At 38.6% G+C, this 23849-nt stretch overlaps 2 protein-coding genes and 1 non-coding gene across 4 annotated transcripts; 2 read left to right on the top strand and 1 right to left on the bottom strand.

Annotated features, from left to right (window-relative positions):
* Nucleotides 1–25: 25 nt before the first annotated feature.
* LOC117996847 (zinc finger protein 239-like) lies at nucleotides 26–5561 on the top strand. The gene is made up of 5 exons (XM_034984984.2): nucleotides 26–185; nucleotides 836–1004; nucleotides 1699–1793; nucleotides 3290–3468; nucleotides 4437–5561. Exons 1-5 carry the CDS (start codon nucleotides 134–136, stop codon nucleotides 4629–4631), a joined length of 690 nt encoding a protein of 229 aa, XP_034840875.2. The 5' UTR covers nucleotides 26–133; the 3' UTR covers nucleotides 4632–5561.
* Nucleotides 5562–5602: 41 nt separating this feature from the next.
* Nucleotides 5603–15764, bottom strand: LOC117997104 (dual specificity protein phosphatase MPK-4-like). Of its 2 annotated transcripts, none has more exons than XM_069498012.1 (9): nucleotides 15532–15764; nucleotides 15269–15376; nucleotides 14950–15081; nucleotides 14220–14319; nucleotides 13035–13270; nucleotides 12821–12969; nucleotides 11332–11535; nucleotides 9700–10171; nucleotides 5603–7708 (listed from the first exon to the last, which is right to left on the bottom strand). In XM_069498012.1, exons 2-9 carry the CDS (start codon nucleotides 15369–15371, stop codon nucleotides 7605–7607), a joined length of 1500 nt encoding a protein of 499 aa, XP_069354113.1. In that variant the 5' UTR covers nucleotides 15372–15376; nucleotides 15532–15764; the 3' UTR covers nucleotides 5603–7604. The 2 variants fall into 2 exon arrangements, with proteins under 2 accessions (XP_069354113.1, XP_034841161.1); XM_034985270.2 differs by having other exon boundaries at nucleotides 15542–15764.
* Nucleotides 8998–9203, top strand: LOC117982009 (small nucleolar RNA U3). The gene has a single exon (XR_004673442.1). It is a non-coding gene; the product is annotated as a small nucleolar RNA U3 (small nucleolar RNA).
* Nucleotides 15765–23849: the final 8085 nt, after the last annotated feature.

Genomic DNA, 23849 nt, shown 5'->3' with positions numbered 1-23849 from the left:
TGCGCGAGCCTGATTCGCAGGCACTTTAAAAGTTGGTGAATCAAAAAGAGATAGTGCTATAGATGAGACAAACAAAAGTGTCTGTCCGGTTTGTAGGAAAGAGTTCACATCTAAAAAGTGGTTTTCGAAGCATATGGAGAAGGAGCATTCAGGGCATAAGTACACTTGCACACACTGTCCAAAATGTATGTAGTTATATTTTTTTTTAAATAGCCAAATTAGTCATGACTCATGCCTAACATTCTCCTTTTCTCCTCCAACCAAGCATAGGGGAGGTGTGATAATAGTGCAATGGGTAGGATTTGACCTTTTAGATTTCAACCTGCTCCTTTATCTGTTGAGCTATTGAGTCTCTCTCTTGGGTCTGGTAATGGTCAGTGAGGCAGAAATGATGCATAAAGGGAAAAATCCGAAAACTGAATTTGTGGTTACCTCACAAGAAAAAAAATTAAATGTGTTCATAAACAAAATATTTTGGTATTTTCAACTTTCAAATTAAGATTACTATACCGAGTGGGTATCATAATATGAAAAGGTCTTTACTTGTTCATTCTAAAACAGTTTTTATTTATTTTTATGCCTAATATTTTTTGATTTATCATGCAAAATGTCGAAAACGACTGTAATACAGAACCCTCGGTTTGCTAGTCTGTCAAAGTAGTTCAATTTTCAAGGTTGAATTTTCAAAAAAAAATTCTTAGCGGATGCCTACATCATAATAGCTATCTGCATGCTAGATTTCAGCCCGATCCATCCAGTAGTTTGAGTTGTACGTTGATAGATCAGTCAGTCAGTCAGTCACCTTTTATATATTTAAGATGAATTCTCATTCTAGCGTTCTCCAAACCATTCCAACTGGCGTACCATGCAACCTCACACTCAGATGAGAGGAAGTTTGTATGCAACACTTGTGGGAAGTGCTTCAAGAGACGCAAACAGCTGACCGAGCACACTCGGGGACACTCCGACGTCAGGCCCTATGCGTGTGACAAGTGTGCCATGAGGTATGTATATGGTTAGGATCAGAGGCGGATTAAATGTCGAGAGCGCCCTAGGCAAGCACCTCATAGGCGCCTGCTCCGCTCTTACAGTCATATTATTTAGGATATTCACAGAGTACAGTGTTACTAGTGTATACATGTATATTGTACATATTATATTATATTTTATAGTATGTACCTATTAGAGTGTATATGTTTATATATACCTATATATATTTATATATATATTATATTTATAGCTACATTGCGACTCCCCGTCTTACAGTTCTATAAGTTCTTAAGTATGGGTTGCCTGGAAGAGATCACTTTAGTGATAAGGTCGCCCTTTGTTTTTTAAGTGTATCCTGTATTCTTACTCTCTGTAAATCTATTAACAATAAAGTTATTTTAAATTTAAATTTAAATTAAATTTTCTAACTTTGGAATTTCATTTCCGTATTTTTTATGACATTCTGGGCTACCTATATGAAAAATCTCAAGATTTTTAAAGACCCAACGGTTTGAGCTATAGGTTCACCTTACTTTCTCATTAAAAATTTACTTTGCGCTCGCTGCGCTTGCGCTTCTTTGAGGTAATATCTATTGTACTGCCTAATTGAAAGCATAATTTTACTGACCTAGAACCTTGTCAACTTAACCAAATTTTTGCGTGTTTGGGTTGGGTAAAAAAGTAGAATTGATTTTTATAAATTTTCAGGTTCAAACTGAAAAGCGTGCTGAAATGTCATATGAAGGTACATGAAGATGTCAAACAGTACTTATGTTCTTATTGCGGATGGGGCTTCAGCCACGGTAAGATGAAGTATTTATTTATCAATAGGGTTTTGAACTGTAGTAATAAAATGACGTGATTGTTTTGCGTAGCTGTAGTTTATGGGGCTAGAAATTCATTATTAAAGAAAATACATTTAAAAAATCACGATTTTTATTCATTTTTAAAATAATTAATTATTAACATCACACTGTACGGGAAGCGATTAATTACGTCACATGGCGTAAACGACAGATATTTTTTCTTTATTTATAAAAATAATTCCCACAGAAATTACTCTATTTTTATGTTAAACAATTAAAAAAATTGTCGTTTACGGATTATCCAGGGTATAATCTGTCTATATTCCAAATTTCAGCCAAATTCCATAGGTATGTATGTATGAAGTCGGGCGAGCATAAAAGAAACTAGAAATGAAAGCGTGAAGCTCGCCCGACTTCAACATATTATATACCTACACGTGTAGAAACTAGAAACAAAAGTTATTTTTTACTTTGTAGTGGTTTTGGAAGTCGGGTTTTTTAATAATTTTTTTGATTGCCATTTGTTGAATATGTAAGAATTATTTAGACGTATGTAATGGTGATAATGGGGCCGATTCTCTTGTACACAATCTCTAAACTAAACTAAACTAACAGGTCTAAATCTATTGCCATTCTTTTCCGTAAGCAACATTATGAAAGGGATAGCAATAGATTTAGACGTGTAATTTTAGTTTAGTTTAGAGATTGTGTACAAGAGAATTAGCCACAATGTCTCGGACAAAATAATTGAGCATAAAATGAAACATACCTAACAAACAATTTTGAAACTTATTTTCAATAGCAAAAATACCTAGACCTCAAAAAAACTATTCTATTATACCTACCTAACGAGATGGAAAATTGTAGTTTATCTAGTTAATACTGTAACAAAAAAAACACTTAGCGAAGCTGAATAAAAGTGTACAAGGCTGAACGGATTTTGATGAAAAACGGATTTCGGGGAAATTTTGCTGCGCGTTGCGAAGCGTCACGGCGGCCTTAGTTTAATAATAAGCAAGTAATATAATATACAGGGTGTAATTAGAATTATTTAGAACTTTAGCAAAAACTTAGCGCTATTATTGTACCTACTATCTAAACACAATCCAATACTAATAATCATTTTCCTTATAGTTTTAGTGATTTAGTATTTTTCAAATCCGCGTGCAACGGTTTAAACACGACTTTAAAAAAATTGGTTTTTTTATTTACTTTTTTTTGTAGTATGTTTAACAGTGGGTACATCACCTGTCTTCGTTTTTGCTAGCGTTTAAATTACACCTAGATTTTTAGCTTATAAAAAAAAACAAGGTTATCTATATATATCACAGGAAAAGGTGATGACTGACTGACTGATCTATCAACGCGCAGCTCAACCTACTGGACGGATCAGACTGAAATTTGGCATACAGATAGCTACTATGACATAAGCTAAGAAACTAGTTCAGAATAAAATAACAAGCACCTTAATTTTATATTAAACGTGTTCTCAGCGCACAACCTAGAGGTGCACGTCCGTACGCACACGGGCGCTAAACCGCACGCGTGTGCGGTTTGTGGTTTCCGTGCGGCCGCCGCGTCGTCGCTGCGGCGTCACGCGCGGCGCCACTCCGACACGCGCCTCTACGTGTGTAATCACTGCAGGAAAGCCTTCACAGACAAGAGCGGATTGGTAATAAAGACCACCATGTTAAAAAATTAAATACAAAAAAAAAAGAATATTAGCCATGTTTATCATGACTAACAATTACCATTTCCCCTCCAACTAAGCGTAAAGCTTGTGCTAGAAGTAGGTACGACAATATTGCAATGGGTGGTGTTTCAACCACCGAGCATTTGAATTTCAGTTCGATCCTTTAACTGTTAGATAAGCTATTGATATAATAATGATATGGGAGCTGTTTACACGAGCGCTAAACCGCACGCGTGTGCGGTTTGCGGATTCCGCGCGGCCGCCGCATCGACGCAGACATGTGTCTGTGCTGCTCTGCAGCGCTTTGTAGTGCCGGCACAGATTTCTGCGCGACGACACGTAACTATTTTGTACTTGTTACTTTGACTTTAAGGCGAGTCACCGGAGCGGGCAGCGCGGCTTGTAATTAAACCGCTTGGCAACGTTCAAATTCTGTGTTTCAAACGTTAAATTTAAATTAAATAAATTATAGAAGTCCTGTTGAAAACCAAAATTTAGCAGGTTCTCTGTAGTACTTAAAGACAAATATTTTCATGTAAAAACTATGTGCCAAGTCAGAAATTTTAATATTAAATAATTCGTTTTAGACTTTTATTTTAGCTTCTTTCAAGATTTTATTTGATCGACTGAAGTATTCCTATTGTGTATCAAATTAGCATATTCCTTAGTCAATTATATTGTATATTTTTAACAAGGCCGTTATTTAATAGTAAATACCTAAAACATTTGATCTAGGGAACCAGTTTTTTCCGCTTAGCCTCAGTGACTCGCTTTAAGTCTAAGCAAAGTCTTAGACTTAAGACTTCTTAAGTCTTAAGTCTTGTGCTCTATAGATCTCACTCTATGTCTGCCTCAACTGGCCTGACCTGCAAAATCTTTACCGTGCTGTGCTCCGCCACCTGCATCTTACCGTACGCTTAGACTTATGCCTTAATATGTTGTCGCAGGCCCGTCACACGCGCACGCACACGGGTGAGCTCCCTTACAAGTGCCCGGGGTGCGCGCGCGCGTTCGCCGACAGCTGGAAGCGGAAGACGCACCTCATGCGTGCGCACCGCCTCGCGCTCGCTGACATCCCGCGCATGCGCCGCGACGGACAAACACTCGCCGACGGGCAAGACCTAAGGGTGCCTGTTCATTGAAGCGGTGCGAAACGGAGCGGAGACGTGTTTAAAAGATTTAATCACCTTAAATCAATTGAATTCTTCTTTTCGAGAGCTTTTCTTCTAAGATCAAGTAAATTCACGTAAACTTGAGACTTTCTCTAAGACTAAATTCACGTTAAGTTGTGACTTTCTTTTAAGACTAAATTCACGTTAACTTGAGACTTTCTTCTAAGACTGAATAAATTCACGTTAACTTTAGACTTTCTACTAGAACTAAATTCACGTGAACTTGAGACTTTCTTCTAAGAATAAATTCATGTAAACTTGAGACTTTCTTCTAAGACTAAATTCACGTGAACTTGAGACTTTCTTCTAAGACTAAATTCACGTGATCTTGAGACTTTCTTCTAAGATTAAATTCACGTTAACTTGAGACTTTCTTCTAAGACTAAATTCTCGTTGAATTGAAAAATGACTCTGACATTACAAGTGCTGCGTGATTTTCATAGGAATTATTTAAAAAATTACATACCTACTATGTTAGTAAATAAAAACAATAGGAAAGAAAGAAATATTTATTATATTTCATTGCACATTATGTAACACTGGATATAGAAATTTTACAACAACAAATTATAATATATTATCATTGTACAAAACGAAGTTATTTACTATACATTTTATTATACATGTTTTAAAAGCACCAAAAGTCCATCTAACCTGTTCCCAGTCTAAATCTCATCTTTTGTCTTTTATGATAGCTTGTCTATACAAAAACAATGAAAATGTAGGTATACTATTATATAGAATAGATTACTTTTAACGGGCAAAATACTCGACGGTAGTTAAATAGAGTCTTGGACTTTAGTAATAAAATGACGTGATTTTTAGGGTTCCGTACCTCAAAAGGAAAAACGGAACCCTTATAGGATCACTTTGTTGTCTGTCGGTCTGTCAAGAAACCAACAGGGTACTTCCCGTTGACCTAGAATCATGAAATTTGGCAGGTAGGTAGGTCTTATAGCAGGCATTCGCGGGAAAATCTGAAAACCGTGAATTTGTGGTTACATCACACACAAAAAAAATTGTATTATAAATACATAAACTAATAATTTGTATTTTCTATTTTTGAAGTAAGATAACTATATCAAGTGGGGTACCATATGAAAGGTTTTCACTTGTGCATTCTAAAACAGATTTTTATTTATTTTTATGCATCATAGTTTTTGAATTATCATGCCAAATGTCGAAAAAATACAACTGTAGTACGGAACACTCGTTGCGCGAGCCTGATTCGCACTTGGCCGATTTTTTGTATAGCGGTAGTTTATGGGGCTAGTCAAAGAAAATAATTTAAAAAATCATGACATTTATTTTTTTAATTAAATAATTCATTATGAAAGTGACGCTGTACGGAAAGCGACAAATACTTTTGAATTTTATAAACATAAAAAATCTTTTCCCGCATTTTTATGTTAAAAAAATCATTACTACAGTCCAAGATCCTATTGGCACAAATCACGTATTTTAAACATGTTTTTTTTTAAATAAACCAGTTTAATTTTTTTTTAAACCGTTTTTTTTCTTCAACAAAACCCTGCAAAAAGCACGAGAACTGACGACTATATACTATAGCGGTCTATAAAATATGACCCAAATGTAGTTTTAATTATCTATCTACTTTTTTACATAAATTATATAATATCATTGGCAACAAGTTATTGAAACTGAAAGATTTACTATAAGTGTTTTACTATTTACTAGTGATTTACTAGTTTGTAAAACAAAAAAAAAGTGTTATAAACAAACCAACTCTAAATCTGAGCAATGTCAAAGATAGAGCTCTAATCTCACGCTCAAAATCACCTTTAATTATTATCTACACCTAAAAAGACTATAAACAATAAGTTTTAATATGTCATTAAAATCCAATTTTGAGTTAAAATTGTTTTTCTGTCGCTTGGTATATTTTAATTGTGTAGTATATTTATATTTATGAACTCAAAATTTTCTCCTCTTTCATTTGACAACCCCACTCGATACAATAGCAAAAAAAAAAATTTTTTTTGAGGCCCCCTCTTTTTTGGGTGCAACATCCACCATATTGATTTTGTTCATTTAAAATGTAGCCTTTGTCACCCGGGCTATAATAACAAATCGATTGACACCTCATTCATCAAAATCGGTTTAGTAGGTTAGGCGTTACGGTGGAACACACATAAATACAAACTTAGATTCATACTGCTAAAATTATAACCCTTCCTTTTGGCTTCGCCGTAGTCGGGTAAAAATGGAGCCACAATGGAAGAGAATAGCGTCACAGAGTTCTACACAACACAGTTTAGGTCCTGCAAATTGTTAATGCGCGTGGCCGCCATTTTAAGTTTGTCTTCGCCGCTGAAGTTTCGAGCTGATGGTATATTTTTACTTAAATATACGTTAAAATGACGTTATTTTGATGTTAATGAGACATGGTTCCAGTGCAATTTGCGAGACTTATAACATCAAACACCTTTAGCCTGACCAAGAATATAAAACACTTGCTCTGAGGGCGCCACTAGTATATTGTCTATGGTCAATATCTATATGTGGCCCTACCGCGGTTGTTTGACAGCTACAATGTCACGATCGCAATCATCTCTGATTGGTTAATGCTCGCTCACTATTGGCCACAATGCATTGTTGCAACAAGAATCGCACAAATTCAGCCAATCAGAACATTTGAGTTTGTTGTGGGCTCTTCTCAGACCTGGGCGCGTTTGGAACCCTCGTAGCTTTAGTTTTAAGTTTGCGTAATAATTATCACCACTATATCTTACAAATGTAACACCATACCAGACCATCAATACGAGTAATTTATTACCTATTTTGAATAAATCATTTGACTTTGACTTTGACTTTGAATAATGATTGATGCAGGTTTTAGACAATCGCCCTGCTGGTCTTGTATTAAATTAGTTCCACGGGTTTTCCGCAATATGGCGGGTGTTTTATTTTTCTGGTCAAGCTTTATACAGTAAACTGTACATTTTGCACGATGTTCGACCACTCCACCTTCGAAGGCACCAGGTAGAACGCGGGGGCCACTTTTTGACCGCAGGGACATTTGCATCCTGGAAAAAAACATACAAGTAAAATCAAAAACCTTTATTAAACTTTTCAGCCTTCGGAAAGCCTGGATGTTTCGAATAATCTGGCCTTTTTCTTTTACTACCATATAGAAGGAACCTCTGTGCAAAACTTCAGCTTTCTAGGTATAAACGTTTAGGTTTGACGTTTATGTGTCGTAAGTGAATAGGACTTTTCTTTTTATAGATACACCACACCTACTACATAGATGATACCTGCGACTTCGTCCGCGTGGATTTCGGTTTTTGAAAATCCCGCGGCAACTCTGTTGGATTCTGAAAAAAGCTTTTTTAAAATAAAAGAGCAATGTTTTCACATGCTGACAAGAGATGGTGTTACTTGAAGTTACCCTAGTACCTACCCATATAGGGTAGGCATTGGGGCCGATTCTCTTGTACACAATCTCTAAACTAAACTAAATTAGCAGGTCTAAATCTAGTGCCATACTTTTCCGCAAGCAACATTATGAAAGGGATAGCAATAGATTTAGGCGTGACATTTTAGTTTAGTTTAGAGATTGTGTACAACGGAATTAGCCACAATAATTACTTAAAAGTATTGCATTATTATTCATTCCCAAGATCGATTTAAGTAACCTAATTCGAATATCAATAATGTACAAATGAGAACAAAAACATACAGAAAAACATTTCTAGACAACCCGATGTTTTTATATGTTGTCAAGAGATGGCGTTATAAAGTTCATGCGTAGACGCATGACTTTATAGATGGCGGTATCTTTATTATAAGGTAATCCATACTAATATTATAAATGCGAAAGTGTGTCTGTCTGTCTGCTAGCTTTTTACGGCTCATCCGTTCAACTGATTTTAATGAAATTTAGTACAGAGATAGCTTGCATCCCGGGGAAGGCCATATGCTACTTTTTATCCCGGAAAATCAAAGAGTTCCCACGGGATTTTTAAAAACCTAAATCCACGTGGACGAAGTCGCGGGCATCATCTAGTAGATAATAATTACTGTGTTCAAGGGAGATTGGTGACGATTTCTCTTATTAAAAATACCTGATAATAGATTAATAATATCCTTTTATGAAACTTATTTTTTATAATATTTTAGTTCGTGATAAATCGCCTCGACTACGTGAATGGAACAGCTCATCTGCGCTGACGTCGGCCATAGATTCTGGTTCCGACAGTTAATTTACTAAACTATCGCTAGATGGCGTTACTCTTCGAAAGCGTAAGACAATATTGCGCTGTGAAGATTCTCGCACGGGTAATGACCTCAGCCCATACGACAAACAACTGTTAAGACCTTACTTCATAGGATCATTTCTATAGTAAGTTCTTCACGAGACCCACACTAAAGTGGAGCCTAGTACAGGTCACGTTGATGAGACGTGGCGCGGCGTCCTGAGCGTGAGGCGGACGGGGGCTGTACGGCCTCCAGTCTTCGATGATCGTTCACCTGGCCTTTACGAGGCCAGGCGTGGGATGCTGTCGCTTTCTGAGTGGCCTTTTTATCCTTATAAATCTTGAAGAGTAACATTAAATTATTGTAACGAAAGATCCAGGAGTATTTTTTCAACAATCATAAATTTTTTAAATTTGTTTTTTGGCCTTTGTAAATTATGAAAAGTTTTGGAACGAAATGAGGAATATTGTCTTCTAATTATTAATAAAAAAAAATTGTATTGTATGAACTAAATAATTATATGCGTTTGCGCATCATTCATCACTAAATCATCATATTAATCTGAAATGTAGGTTATGATATCACTTCGTGAATGATTCAGTCTGTTTTAAGCATTGAAGACAAGTGTTTTAAAACATGTTAAACATTTAATCTTGTTTTAAACAAAAATGTTTTGTTTTTAACTATTTTTTTGTTGGACATTATTTTAATTTTTTTCTACAGTACAGCTTGCCCTGCGGACAGCGAGGCACGTCCTTCATCCAGCTCATCGGCTCCACGAACCACATCAGCCGACAGATCTCATGTATATACTCACCCATGACCCAACTGAAGCTGCCGATCTTGTTCTGGCACTTGGGGCAGTGCAGCTTGCCCTGCGGACAGCGAGGCACGTCCTTCATCCAGCTCATCGGCTCCACGAACCACATCAGCCGACAGATCTCATGTATATACTCACCCATGACCCAACTGAAGCTGCCGATCTTGTTCTGGCACTTGGGGCAGTGCAGCTTGCCCTGCGGACAGCGAGGCACGTCCTTCATCCAGCTCATCGGCTCCACGAACCACATCAGCCGACAGATCTCATGTATATACTCACCCATGACCCAACTGAAGCTGCCGATCTTGTTCTGGCACTTGGGGCAGTGCAGCTTGCCCTGCGGACAGCGAGGCACGTCCTTCATCCAGCTCATCGGCTCCACGAACCACATCAGCCGACAGATCTCTGGCGCATCTCGCGGTACTATGCTGGCGTCGACCATGTTGTTTTCACTGTAGCCATCTAAAACCTGAAAACATTTTAGATAAGGTATTTTAAAGTGCATAAATTTTTAAGACAAGCCAGATAAAGTTTTTAAGGCGCATCGATTTTGGAGACAAGCCAGATAAGGTTTTTAGAGCGCATGGATTTTGAAGACCAGCCAGATAAGGTTTTTAGGGTGCACGAATTTTGAAGACAAGTCAGATAAGGATTTTTAGGGCACATCAATTTTGAAGACAAGCCAGATAATATTTTTAGGGTGCATGGATTTTGAAGGCAAGCCAGATAACATTTTTTAGGGCGCATGTATTTTGAAGACAAGTCAGATAAGGTTTTAAGGGTGCATGGATTTTGAAGACAAGCCAAATAAGGTATTTAGGGTGCACGAATTTTGAAGACAAGTCAGATAAGGATTTTTAGGGCACATCAATTTTGAAGACAAACCAGATAATATTTTTAGTGTGCATGGATTTTGAAGACAAGCCAGATAAGATTTTTAGAATGCATAGATTTTAAAGACAAGTCAGATAAGGTTTTAAGGTACATAGATTTTTGGAAACAAGCTAAGTTACGGTGCGGTGAATATAAAATTATGCATTCAGCTGTAACAATGGGAAGAGTTTTCTCCAGGTGGTATTACATTTTTTTTAATAGAATGTTAGCCATATTAAATGACTAATATTCCCCTTTCCTCTCCAATTAAGCGTCAGGCTTGTGCTAGGAGTAGGTACGACAATGGTGCAACGGGCTGGATTTGAACCGTCGACCTTTCGGTTTTCAGTCCACTCCTATACCGGTTGAGCTATTGAGTCTCAATATTACATATGAAAGAAAGAAAGAAACTAAGAAAGTGGGTGGATGAGGAAGGCAGAAGACCGTGTGTGATGGCGCGCTCTCGGGAAGGTTTATGTTTTTTTTTTTTTTTTTAATTATTAACATACAAGAGAAAATTACACATAATAGGTAGCACGCATTGTAAAAACCACAGAGGTTTGACCCTCAATGCGTACGTCTGCGCATTACATCATGCCTACTTATATCATTAAAAAAAAAAGATTATAAATAAATAATATTACTATATTATAATATACTAACTAAATATTAAAAAAAAAGAAAAACAAAGAACAGACAATACATATACTTACACATATATCATGTCATATATCATGTCCAACAGTGGGCACAAACCTGGCTGGGTCCCTCCTCGCTGGTTGGGCAGCTCTTGCCCGCGCTGTCGTCGCTGGAGTCCTCGCGCTCGGCGCTGGTGTCCATGATCTGGCACGCGAGACTCTTGAGCTTCTCGATGAGCAGCTGGCCGTTCTCGGCGCACGTCAGACTGGTCAGCTTGCTCGGCGGGGGACGGATGTTCTTCTTGGCCAGGTCTATCTTCACCTGTCAATTTATATATCTATATATATAAAAAAGGAAAAGGTGACTGACTGACTGATCTATCAACGCACAGCTGAAACTACAGGACGGATCGGGCTGAAATTTGGCATAAAGATAGCTATTATGACGTAGGCATCCGCTAAGAAAGGATTTTTGAAAATTCAACTCCTAAGGGGGTTAATAGGGGTTTGAAATTTTGTAGTCCACGCGGACGAAGTCGCGAGCATAAGCTAGTCTATATATATAAAAGGAAAAGGTGACTGACTGACTGACTGATCTATCAACGCACAGCTGAAACTACTGGACGGATCGGGCTAAAATTTGGCATGCAGATAGCTATTGTGACGTAGGCATCCGCTAAGAAAGGATTTTAGAAAATTCAACCCCTAAGGGGGTGAAATAGAGGTTTGAAATTTGTGTAGTCCACGCGGACGAAGTCGCGACCATAAGGTAGTTTTTATACATAATATCTGTCCCGGCTGTACTCACGTGTTTAGTCGACGTTAGCCCGACTAGTTTCGAACCCATCCGGGGTCCTTTTTCAAGGGAGTCAGTTCGCGCCCGCGTCGCGATTGTGACTGCGGGCTAACGTCGACTAAACACGTGAGTAAAGTTGGGACAGATTACAGATATTATATATAATGGAAATCACTAACGATAGTTTAAACGCTAAGATATTTTTATGTGGATGCGTCTTCGAATCGTCGATACCGCAAAGCCTTAGACTAAGGTCTTCAATGAGTGTGTCCTACCTGTGATGACGTATGGAGCGGCTATATTGGGACTCTCAGGGATGATAGATATATATATTTAAGACTAGCTTAATATGCTCACGATTTCATCCATGTGGACAACACAAATTCAAACCCCTATTTCAAAAATCCTTTCTTAGCGGATGCCTACGTTATAATAGCTACCTGCGTGCCAAATTTTAGCCCGATCCGTCCAGTAGTTTGAGCTGTGCGTTGATAGATCAGTCAGTCAGTCAGTCACCATTTCCTTTTATAGATATAGATATATATTTAAGACAGTAACCTCATTAAGTAAGCTCGGAATTATTTGAGGGAAGTATTAAAATGAGAGCCTCGATAGCTCAACGGTTAAAGGAAACTGAAAACCGAAAGGTCACCGGTTCAAATCCCACCCGTTGCATTATTATCGTACCTACTCCTAGCACAAGCTTTATGCTTAATTGGAGGGGAAAGGGGAATAATAGTCAGTAATTACCTTGGCTAATATTCTTATTTTTAAAAAATCTCTTAAAAAGACAGAAATATCTAGCACTTACCTGTTTGGGTAAGTGTGGAATGATATTGCTCTGGCTGGCGACGATCCGGCGACACTTCTTGCACCGGTACACGATCGGATCCGGTCTCTCCCGGATCAGACCCGGATCTGGTTTCACCAGGTCCGCAAACAGTTGAGGCAGGATTTTAACTGCAAAACAAGCAAGAAATTAATAAATAACAAAATAAAAAAAACTGGTGGGTAGTGGTTCTCACCTTGTTTCAACTTCTGTCCGGCCATCTTCAACCGGAACTGTTTGAACCTGGGATCATCCCTATTGATGGTGTAGCCCATGTGCCCAAAGAGCTTGAGTTGGGCCACGAAGCCCACGTTTGGGCCGATGAAGCGCCGTTTCGTCTTGACTAGGCGGAAGGCTTCTTCGTAACAGAGACCATACTTTTCCATTACGTATGCTATCACGAACGCCGCTGAGCGCGATACGCCGAAGTAACTGAAACGTGGTTTTTTATTAATTACTAGCTTATGCTCGCGACTTCGTCCGCGTAACCTAAACAAATTTCAAATCGCTATTTCACCCCATTAGGAGTTGAATTTTCAAAAATCTTATCTTAGCGGATGCCTACGTCATAATAGCTATCTACATGCCAAATTTCAGCCCGACCCGTCCAGTAGTTTGAGCTGTGCGTTGATAGATCAGTCAGTTAGTCAGTCGGTCACCTTTTCCTTTTATATATTTAGACTAGCGAACCGCTATATGTAGCATTGAAGTTAAAGACTAGTGAAAGAATTTACAAAATCTGTTCAGTAGTTCCAGAGATTACGCCCTACAAACAAACTTACAGTACGCGGCAGAAAAGTCGAGTGCGAGTCGGACTCGCACACGAAGGGTTCCGTATCCTCGTACAAGAGATAACCTAACACATTTATGTAGAACACTGCAAGTTAAAGATGGACTGCGCCATCTATATGTGACTTAGTAAATTATTTTTTTTGTGATATAACCACAATTTCACAGTTCTTGCCTTTACTTGTGCTGTAAGGCCGCCTGCCGCCTAATTTCATGATTCTAGGCCAACAGGATGTACCCTATAGGTTTACTTGACAGACACAATGGACGGACGAACGGACAGACAGACAGACAACAAAAGTGATCCTATGAGGATTTCTTTATATACGGAACACTAATCGTAATCCTAAAATATCCTAATATATAATATTATAAATGTGAAAGTGTGGATGTTTGTTACTCAATCACGCAAAAACGGGTGAACGGATTTGGATGAAATTTGGAATGGAGATATATTATACCCTGGATTAACACATAGGCTACTTTTTAGCCCGGAAAATCTAAGAGTTCCCGCGGGATTTTGAAAAATGTAAATCAACACGGACGAAGTCGCGGGCATCAGCTACTACCTAATAATAATGTAAATACTTACCAATGTACAAGAACTGTTCCTCCGCTGGCAACAGCTTGCTTAATGAAGTCATTGCTCTCCGGCAAGTGACTTATAAGGTCTTCCTTTGGTACATCGGCCACTGAAAATTATTATAGAAAAACAATATTCAATGAAGGTGATTTTTTTGTGATAAATAAAAAAAAAATGTATGTGTGCATTGCTTGATTTTTCTGATTCTCTAGTAGTGGGAGGGTCGATTGTGTATATCACACACTGCAGACCTGGGCGCGTTTGGAACCCTCGCAGCTTTAGTTTTACGTATGTATCTTACAAATAAAAATTTTGACAATCAGGAAACGTAACATTTTACCTTTTGTGAATAAATAATTAGAGTTTGAGTTTGCATGTAGTATCTTACAGGTTATCATATCACATACTGCGTGTTGTATCTGTTTTGGCATATAATAGTGAATTATTATTAGAAAAAAGCTTGTGGTTCCTTGAAATACTTGTATTATTTGCAGCTGCAACGTCAATCATAATTTAAATATATAAAAGCAAAATGTGACTGACTGACTGATCTATCAACGCTCAAACAACTCAAACAACTGGACGGATCGGGCTGAAATTTGGCATGCAGATAGCTATTATGACGTAGGCATCCGCTAAGAAAGGATTTCCGAAAATTCAACTTAACTATTGGTTTGAAATTTGTGTAGTCCACGCGAACGAAGTCGTGAGCATAAGCTAGTGTAAATTAAATTCTTACATTTAATATACTTGAAGGTGAGAGTGGAGCGCTCCAAGATGCTCCTAGGCAGTGGCACCAAGTCAATAGTGAGGATGTGAGTTATCTTTAGTTGTTCTAGGGTCTTGGAGTCTCGTGCACAAGCCAAGTTGCCTGGAAATCAAAATAGATAGGGAATTCTTTGATTTAACTACATAATTATCAAGAGAATACATAACTTTGTATAACAGGGATAAGGAATACAGATTTCTGCTAAATTAACTGTTAAGATGTGAAGGAAACATTGCCCAATCTAAGGGAAATTTTATTTTGAAAAATATGTTCTCAAGTAAGTAGGTACCTAAATAGAGTCCATCATCAATGAGGTCCACACTGACATCCAAGTTATCATCTTCCAACGCGTCGGAAGCATGGATTTGTACGTCAGCTATTTGTTTAGCCATTTATACTGCAAACAAAATCACTTCAAATACACTTAATAGTACTTCAAAACAGCTTTAAATTGCACAAAGATTTATTACGACCATAAAAGACACTAATAGTATATTCAGTTAAACTCTATAAAAGCTCTTTTCATCATCAACATAAAATGTAAATGTTTACCAGAGTTTACCTTTGAGGCAGAAAAATCAATACTTGGAAAAGGTAATTTAATAAACTTAAAACCCTGAAGCTTTTGTAAATTCCTTCACTTCATGACAATTTGAGTTTGGATTTATATTGTTGGAAATTGATAGTATGTTGTATGTATTTGCACGAATTATTTGAATAAATATTTCTTTAGAAAAAAGAAATACGCAATCTCGTTTTTTAGCCTATTGGATCACCCGCGTGAATTTAATTCAAATTTGACAGTGACAGCCTATAGAGCATAGAGTAAAGCACAGACTATACAGGGTCGCTGACAGTTTAAAAAATTTAATCTATGTGCTTTTCACGCAGCTCTGGATTCTAGGTTTTAAGTCTTGGTTGGTGTCACCAAATTAGTATAGTACTATTACAGGTAGTTAGCCGGCAGGAAATATTGTACATCGACTATTAGAAAGAGGTTTCGGCTTCTTAGAGCGTTGTCTCTGTCACTCATACGTATGTGACGTTTTGTCGGTCTTAACGACGGAGACAACGCTCTAAGAAACCACTATCTTTTTCTAAAGGTCGATGTTCAATATTTTCTGCCATCTAGGTACTGTAAATATATTTTGAGAGCCCAGAATCAAACGTCAGGCCCATAGGTAATATGGGCAGGTAGTCAGGCCCTTCACCCCTCCTATATCAACGCTACGAACAAAGTTAACTTAACCAATTTGATGCCTATTTCTGTCATCATGATCAACCCATCACCGGCTCATTACTGAGCACGGGTGGCGCGGCTCTCAGAATGAGAAGGGGTTCTCCATAGTCCACCACCTGGCCAAGTCCATGATGTTCTCAAAGGTGTTTGAAACCTTTGAGAACATCATGGAGAACTCTCAGCCATGCAGGTTTCCTTACGACGTTTTCCTTCATCATTAAAGCAAGTGATATGTAAGTAATTGATTAAAATGTAACTAACGAAACTTAACTCCGAAATGTTAGAGAGCCCGGAATCGAACCTCAGACCCTCCCAAGTAGGAGCTCGGCTTCGTTTCGGTCTTCGTTCGAACTAAGTTTGAGTATAATATATCACCGCTACAAATATTATTAACCGCAATTTAATAGCTGTAAGTAGCTGTTTCTGTCAACAAAAAGAATTTTTATCAAAAAAAAATTTATTATTCAGAGAATCCACTTTCTACGCATGCGTATTGTATAATCGAGGTGACACAGCAATTCGCGAGGCACTTTCGCAAGTGCTACACCGTTCCAAGTGGACTTTGAGTCCACACTAAAAACCAAGATTGGCAATCCCATACTAGAGATTCATACGAAATGCCCAAAAGTCGAAATACATAATTTGATTTTATGACGACTTGATGCAGAGGTAACTTTATTTGCCTGGCGAACAAAAGTTCGGAAGTTCAGACTTCAGAACCTCCGAAAAAATGCGGGTATTTTGTTTAGCCCTACCTAAGATAAGTTTAAAAAAAAATTAATTAACTGCCCCTTGCCGACCACGACAATCATCACTACCGATAATAAATAAATGCGAATTATTTGCTGATTTATTGGTTTGCCGTCAAACACGTCGCAACGGAGCAGCGCGATTTTTGCATGGATATACTAACTTCTTAGAATAACAACTCATTTAATTATAGTACACGTAGTTAGTTAAAAATCTGGAGTATATGATAACAAAGGCTACTTTTTATCCCGACAAACTAAAGAATTCCTACAGCATTTTAAATCCTTAATCCACGCGGGCATCAGCTACTTCTTTTGTATTTAAATGTAGTTAATTGGAAATGGCTCTAACGATTTGGATGTGTATTTAGATAGTTTACCTAGGTAGGTACTTACTCTACCTACTAAGATAATGATCTGGATAAATGGCATCTCTGAGTTTCGAGAAAAACCCGAAATACGCCTAGCGAAGCTCGGTTGCGTCCTTATCTAAACATTTAAAATGCAAAAGGACTGACTGACTGATAGCTGATAGCGCACAGCTCAAACTACTGGACGGACAGGGTGAAAGGCATGTAGATAGCTATTATGACGTAGACATCCGCTAAGAAAGGATACTTTATAATTCAACCTCTAAAGGGGTGAAATAGGTGTTCAAAATGTTGTCCTTTACCTATATAATATGACTAGCTGATCCCCGCGGCTTTGCCCGCGTGTATATAATATAGCCTATGTCATTTAGGAATAATGTAGCTTTCTATTGGTGAAAGAATTTTCAAAATCGGTTCAGTAGATCCAGAGATTACCCCCTACAAACAAACTTAACGACATTACCTCTTTATAATATTAACTAGCTTATGCTCGCGACTTCGTCGGCGTGGACTACACAAATTTCAAACCCCTATTTCACCCCCTTAGGGGTTGAATTTTCAAAAACCCTTTCTTAGCGGACGCCTACGTCATAATAGCTATCTGCATGCCAAATTTCAGCCCAATCCGTCCAGTAATTTGAGCTGTGCCTTGATAGATCAGTCAGTCAGTCTGTCAGTCTGTCAGTCAGTCAGTCAGTCAGTCAGTCAGTCAGTCAGTCACCCTTTCCTTTTATATATTTAGATATAGATGAATGGTGAAGTAAGCCAAGTAATGGACTTTCCAACGTTAGGTACTCTTGGGTAATTATTTAGTGCGTAATTTTGTAACAAGGAAAATATCTCCGAATACCAAACGATTTCGGTGTAAATTAGTTCGCTTCAATAACTTTTACCGTGTTTCAAAAGTAAAATTTTCCGCATCATGTCGAAATGATGACTTGCTTATTTTTACTCGTTGTAATATAAGTAACTACCTAGTTAGGTAATTAATATGCAACTTGAATTACAGTGCGACAAGGCTCTCTTGGCACTTGAATGACATTGACAGGGGGGCGCTGTTGGAGAACAAAGGCTGTGAATATTCAAACAAGAACAAATGTAACACTTGACGGGAACGTTAGTTCCGATTTTTGCCACGCGCCAAGATAGCCTTGTCGCACTGTCTAGGACACCAGTGACGGCGCAACCAGTCGCGCTACCCTGCTACCGAGGTCGAGATGGCAATCGGGGTGGGGACGTCCCGCACATCCGCACAGCCCCCGATTGCCATCTCGACAAAGAATCCGAAATGAGAACAATTGCATAAGTAATTTGTTTTCATGCAATGTGCTCAAAACAGCTCAGCTGCAGGGAGCCGATATAAGACTCTCCTATGTCAAAGTATAGGATCACTGGGTCAATAAAATGTAAAGGATAAAATTAAAAGCTGACTTAATGACTGATTTATCAAGAAATATTTTTTGAAAATTCAACCCCTGAAGGGGGTAAAATACGGGGTTTGAACAGGTGTAGTCCACGTGGACGAAGTCATGGGCATAAGCTAATGGATAGATAAATAAAATTAGGTGTTATCGAAGTCTGCGTGAAATGTGTTCTTCAACATTTAGCATTGAGGAACCTCTTCCTCTTTCTTACCAGAGTGTTAAATGCTTTGTTTTCAGTCAATAAAACCTAGAGAACTTCTTTATAGGAAACATTATTACTTGACGAAAGCAACAGGTAGGTTTGGAAGGGGTTAGGATGCCAGGATACCAACATAATTCTGTCACACAGTCATGTCTTTATCGGGGGAAATTGAATGTTTCTTAACAAGTTAGGACAGATTTTTATTTAATTTATAGACTAGCACTTCGCTGCAATCTGAAATGCTGGCAAGAGCCTCGATCGCTCAACGGTTAAAGGAGCGGACTGAAAACCAAAGGGTCGCCGGTTCAAATCCCACCCGTTGCACTATTGTCGTACCTACTCCAAGCACAAGCTTTACGCTTAATTGGAGGGGAAAGGTGAATATTAGTCAGCAATTAACTTGGCTAATCCGTACCTACGTACTTTTATAAGTACTTGTAAAAGTTTATTCGAATAAAAAAGATTTTAATTTTTTTAATTTTTTATAATAAATGTGAAAGTGTGTTTGTTTGTTGGTTTGTTGGTTTATCGGTTTGTTGGTTTGTTGATTTGTTGGTTTGTTGGTTTGTCCTTCAATCACGTCGCAACGGTGCAACGGATTTACGTGATTTTTTGCATGGGTATAGATTAAGACCTGAAGAATGACATAGGCTACTTTTTATCCCGGAAAATCAAAGAGTTCCCGCGGGATTTTCAAAAACGTAAATGGACGAAGTCGCGGGCCTCTGCTAGTATTTTATATAAAAAAAGTGATGATGCAGCCTTATGTTGGAGCACGCTTGCCTACAATAAAAATATGTAGATAGATATGTGCAAACACGCTTCGTCTTCTCTTTGACGTATTGGTCGTTGTACTACCTTAGTATGTATGAGGAACGCACGATGCAAAATAATGCAATCACACTTGAACTCAAAACATACAATTAGGAACAGTTAGTTTAAACAGCGCACTACACAAGAAAATAATATAATGTACTTAGTAAGAAATACGAGAAAGGCAATGGGCAATTCATCACCATCATCAACCAATAGACGTCCACTGCTGGAAATTTGTAGGGACTTCCACACGCCACGGTCTTGCGCCGCCTGGATTCAGCGGCTCCCTGCGACTCGTCTTATGTCGTCCGTCCACCTAGTGGGGGGTCTTCCAACGCTGCGTCTTCCGGTGCGAGGTCGCCATTCCAACACCTTGGTACCCCAACGTCTATCGGTTGTACGAACTATGTGCCCTGCCCATTGCCACTTCAGCTTCGCAACCCGTTGAGCTATGTCGGTTACTCTACTTCTCCTACGGATCTCCTCATTTCTGATTTGATCACGTAGAGAAACTCCATGCAATGGACAAAATTGTAAAGGGGCAACTCGGCTATTCGGATGAGTTTCCACGGGCGGAGGCTCCCACAAGAACAGACCAGAGACAATTTAGAAATTATAAATTGCCCCTGCTGGAAATCGAACCTTGGACGTCCCACTTATCAGACCACAGCGCCCACCACTGCGCCAGAGAGGTCGTTATATTATGGAATTGCTTGTTGGAAAATGAATGTATCCATTCTTATTTTGAACGCATTCTTGCCATAGACAAGCTTAATACAAATGACATTTGACTTTTGGTTTGGACTCTCTCTTGTCTTTGGCCGCCATTCGATTTACACGTCGCTTTTTGTATTCCTCATTGTTAAATAATTAATTAACTAATTATAATGTGATTCTTATATTAAATTAGTGGCTCGACTGCTTTGAAGCATTTCTGTTTTTCTTTCTTCCAAAATCACGCGTCACACTACGCATATCTGCCCTCTGCTGAACATTGCTTTATTCAAGTAGGTAGGGTAGGTAGCAACAATGTAAATGATGGACAGTGGACGGACTCAGGCCACGGCGAGCAAGTTGCAAGGTGTAATTTGGTTCCTCAATATCATTTACTATTTACGATTGTTACGTAGGAGCCCCTACTAAGGTTACAAAAGTATTACGATGAGTTTCAAGATAATGCCTACTAGCATTGACTTATATATTACTTCGTAAGTACAGGGCCATTGAACAAGCAAAATGGCACCGACTCATTGGTCCTAAAAAGTTTATTTTGCACCAATGCAATGCAACCTCAGTGACGTCTGGATTTCAAACGGGTCGTTCATTAGTATCTAAGAAGTGGCGCTGATTTATTTGGTTCCAAAACCGTGAAAAATTTTGTTCGCTTAGGCATATCTTGTCATTTATATCGATGCCTACTAGTTAATCTGAGACATGGTCGCTAACTATCAAATCAGGAGTGAGGAGATCCGTATGAAAACCAGAGTACTTACCTGACCGACATAGCTCGATGGCCGTGTGGTGCTTAGTTTTATACCGATCACAAGCACCCGGCGTCCTTGGAAGCACTACACAAACAAAACCAGTAGGCTGACTTATCTTTTCACCACGATGGCCACCTTCAGACCATTGCGCACATGACTGGGTACCCTGCATGCCCGAAAACCTGCACGAACGAGGAGCTACACGAAGCTACCGACCGAGCTATCATGGTTGCGGCTTTTTGGGCTGCCCGTATTTGAGGTGACCGTCGACTCGAGAAGAAGAAGAAGAAGTGGCAATGGGTAGGGTACACAGTTTGAAAACCGATAGACATTGGGCTCCCAAGGTGCTAGAATTGCGACCTCGCACCGGAAAGCGCAGGTCTTCCCACGCTGGCCTAGGTGGACAGACGATATCAAAGGAGTCACAGGGAACCGCTGAATTCAGGTCATAAAGAAATGTGCCAACGCAATGAAAACTGTAAAAATCAAACAATAAAAATCACATTTAACCTAAACTCGAAAGTGTCTCACTTTTACGTGTTCGTAAGCCCGTTGTAGGGGCTAGGATCAATCACAGTGTATGCATTCGAGTGCAATCACGTGGAATGGAGTGCTTATTTCCTTGTCTATGCGTTTTAAATTTGAAGGCTATATAGTGGAAAAAACATAAATAGACTATTATTACGCACTTTTTCGAGCGCGTGCATGCGATTTAGAAGTTCTATTGGGAAAATAAAACTCACCTTTAAAAGTTTTACCTTAAGACGAATGTGACGTTTCACAATTTACGTGGCTATCATCTTTCGTAAACCCGTAGTAGGGGCTAGGATCAATCACAGATGGAGGAAGCGCAATCAGAGAAACAGCCATCATGCGTGAATGCGATGCGCAATGTTGCGCAACTCTGGGCCACTTTATGACAGTCGTCATGTCATAGATGTATGCATTCGAGTGCAATCACGTGGAATGGGGAGCTCATTTCCTTATAGGTACCTACCTACTATGCGTTTCAAATATGAATACCATCGCCAAGGTACCTAATTCTTTTTTTAATCGACTCCCAAAAGTTGAAAGTCAGAAAGAAAGAAAAAAGTTTGAAAGTTGAAAATAAATTTTTTATGCATATTTTAATGTATATTTAACGGGTACATACCACGATTAATTTTTGTTTTTATTTGTCGATATTTCAACCCAATTGCACGGGTCGTGGTCACGATGGGACATTAAAATTATGTCGTTAAATTACGAAATATGCTTAAAATCATTAGTTGAAAATACCACTTAATTATTTGTTCGTGAGATTTTAATTTTTTTTTCGTGATGTAAATAAATTCACGGTTTTCGGATCTTTTTCCCTCACGTGTGCTATAAGACCTAGGTACCTGCCTATGATTCTAGGTCAACGGAAAGTACCCTCTAGGTTTCTTGACAGACAGACAACGAATTGATCCTATAAAGGATTCGTTTTTCCTTTTGAGGTACGGAATCCTAAAAACCTAACTTCAGAAGGTCTAAAGTACCAGGCTAATAGCGTCGCTTACCTACGAGACGTGTTTCTCCGAGAAGCAAACTGAGGAAAAATCAGTAACCTTATCAGTACCCTTATTATAAATACGAAAGTGTTTGTTTGTTGGTTTATTGGTTTGTTGATTTGTTGGTTTGTCCATCAATCACGTCGCAACGGTGCAACGGATTGACGTGATTTTTTGCATGGGTATAGATAAAGACCTGAAGAATGACATAGGCTACTTTTTATTCCGGAAAATCTAAGAGTTCCCAAGATAAACCTAATTCCACACGGACGAAGTCGAGGGCATCAGCTAGTACACTATATATCAGACTTTACCAGTCCAATCAATTATTGTTCAGCTTGGCTTGGGTATGAAATACCTACTGTTTTCTTTTTAAAGGAAATCTACAAAAATAAATAAATCAGTAGGTACCCTTATTATAAATGCGAAAGTGCGTTTGTTTGTTGGTTGGTTGGTTTGTCCTTCAATCACGTCGCAACGGTGCAACGGATTGACGTGATTTTTTGCATGGGTATAGATAAAGACCTGAAGAATGACATAGGCTACTTTTTATCCCGGAAAATCTAAGAGTTCCCAAGATAAACCTAATTCCACACGGACGAAGTCGAGGGCATCAGCTAGTTGATAAATAAATTGATAAATAAGTTTCAAAAAATTTGAGATAGGACCATGGTCTTCACATTTAGAACACATACTATCTACAAAAACAGTGCATACCAAATTACTAACCACACTTTATCATTACGTTATGAAATCAGATCAAACATGATTTAGATTGATTTCTGTAGACAACAACTCAGAATTACCTAAAAGCTGTTCAAATTGACCACCATGAAAAAAATCTGTGTTGTTTTTTGTACGGATGTGGCACGGTGCGGTGTAAATTTCTGGTCTGGTCTGGTGGGAGACTTCGGCCGTGGCTAGTTACCACCCTACCGGCAAAGCCGTGCCGCCAAGCGATTTAGCGTTCCGGTACAATGCCGTGTAGAAACCAAAGGGGTATGGGTTTAATAAAAACAGCCATACCCCTTCCAGGTTAGCCCGCTATCATC

Source organism: Maniola hyperantus, chromosome 4 (assembly GCF_902806685.2).
Source record: "Maniola hyperantus chromosome 4, iAphHyp1.2, whole genome shotgun sequence".
NCBI lineage: Eukaryota > Metazoa > Arthropoda > Insecta > Lepidoptera > Nymphalidae > Maniola > Maniola hyperantus.
Note: the sequence above shows the minus strand (reverse complement) of the source record. Positions and strands in the feature narration are given on the sequence as shown.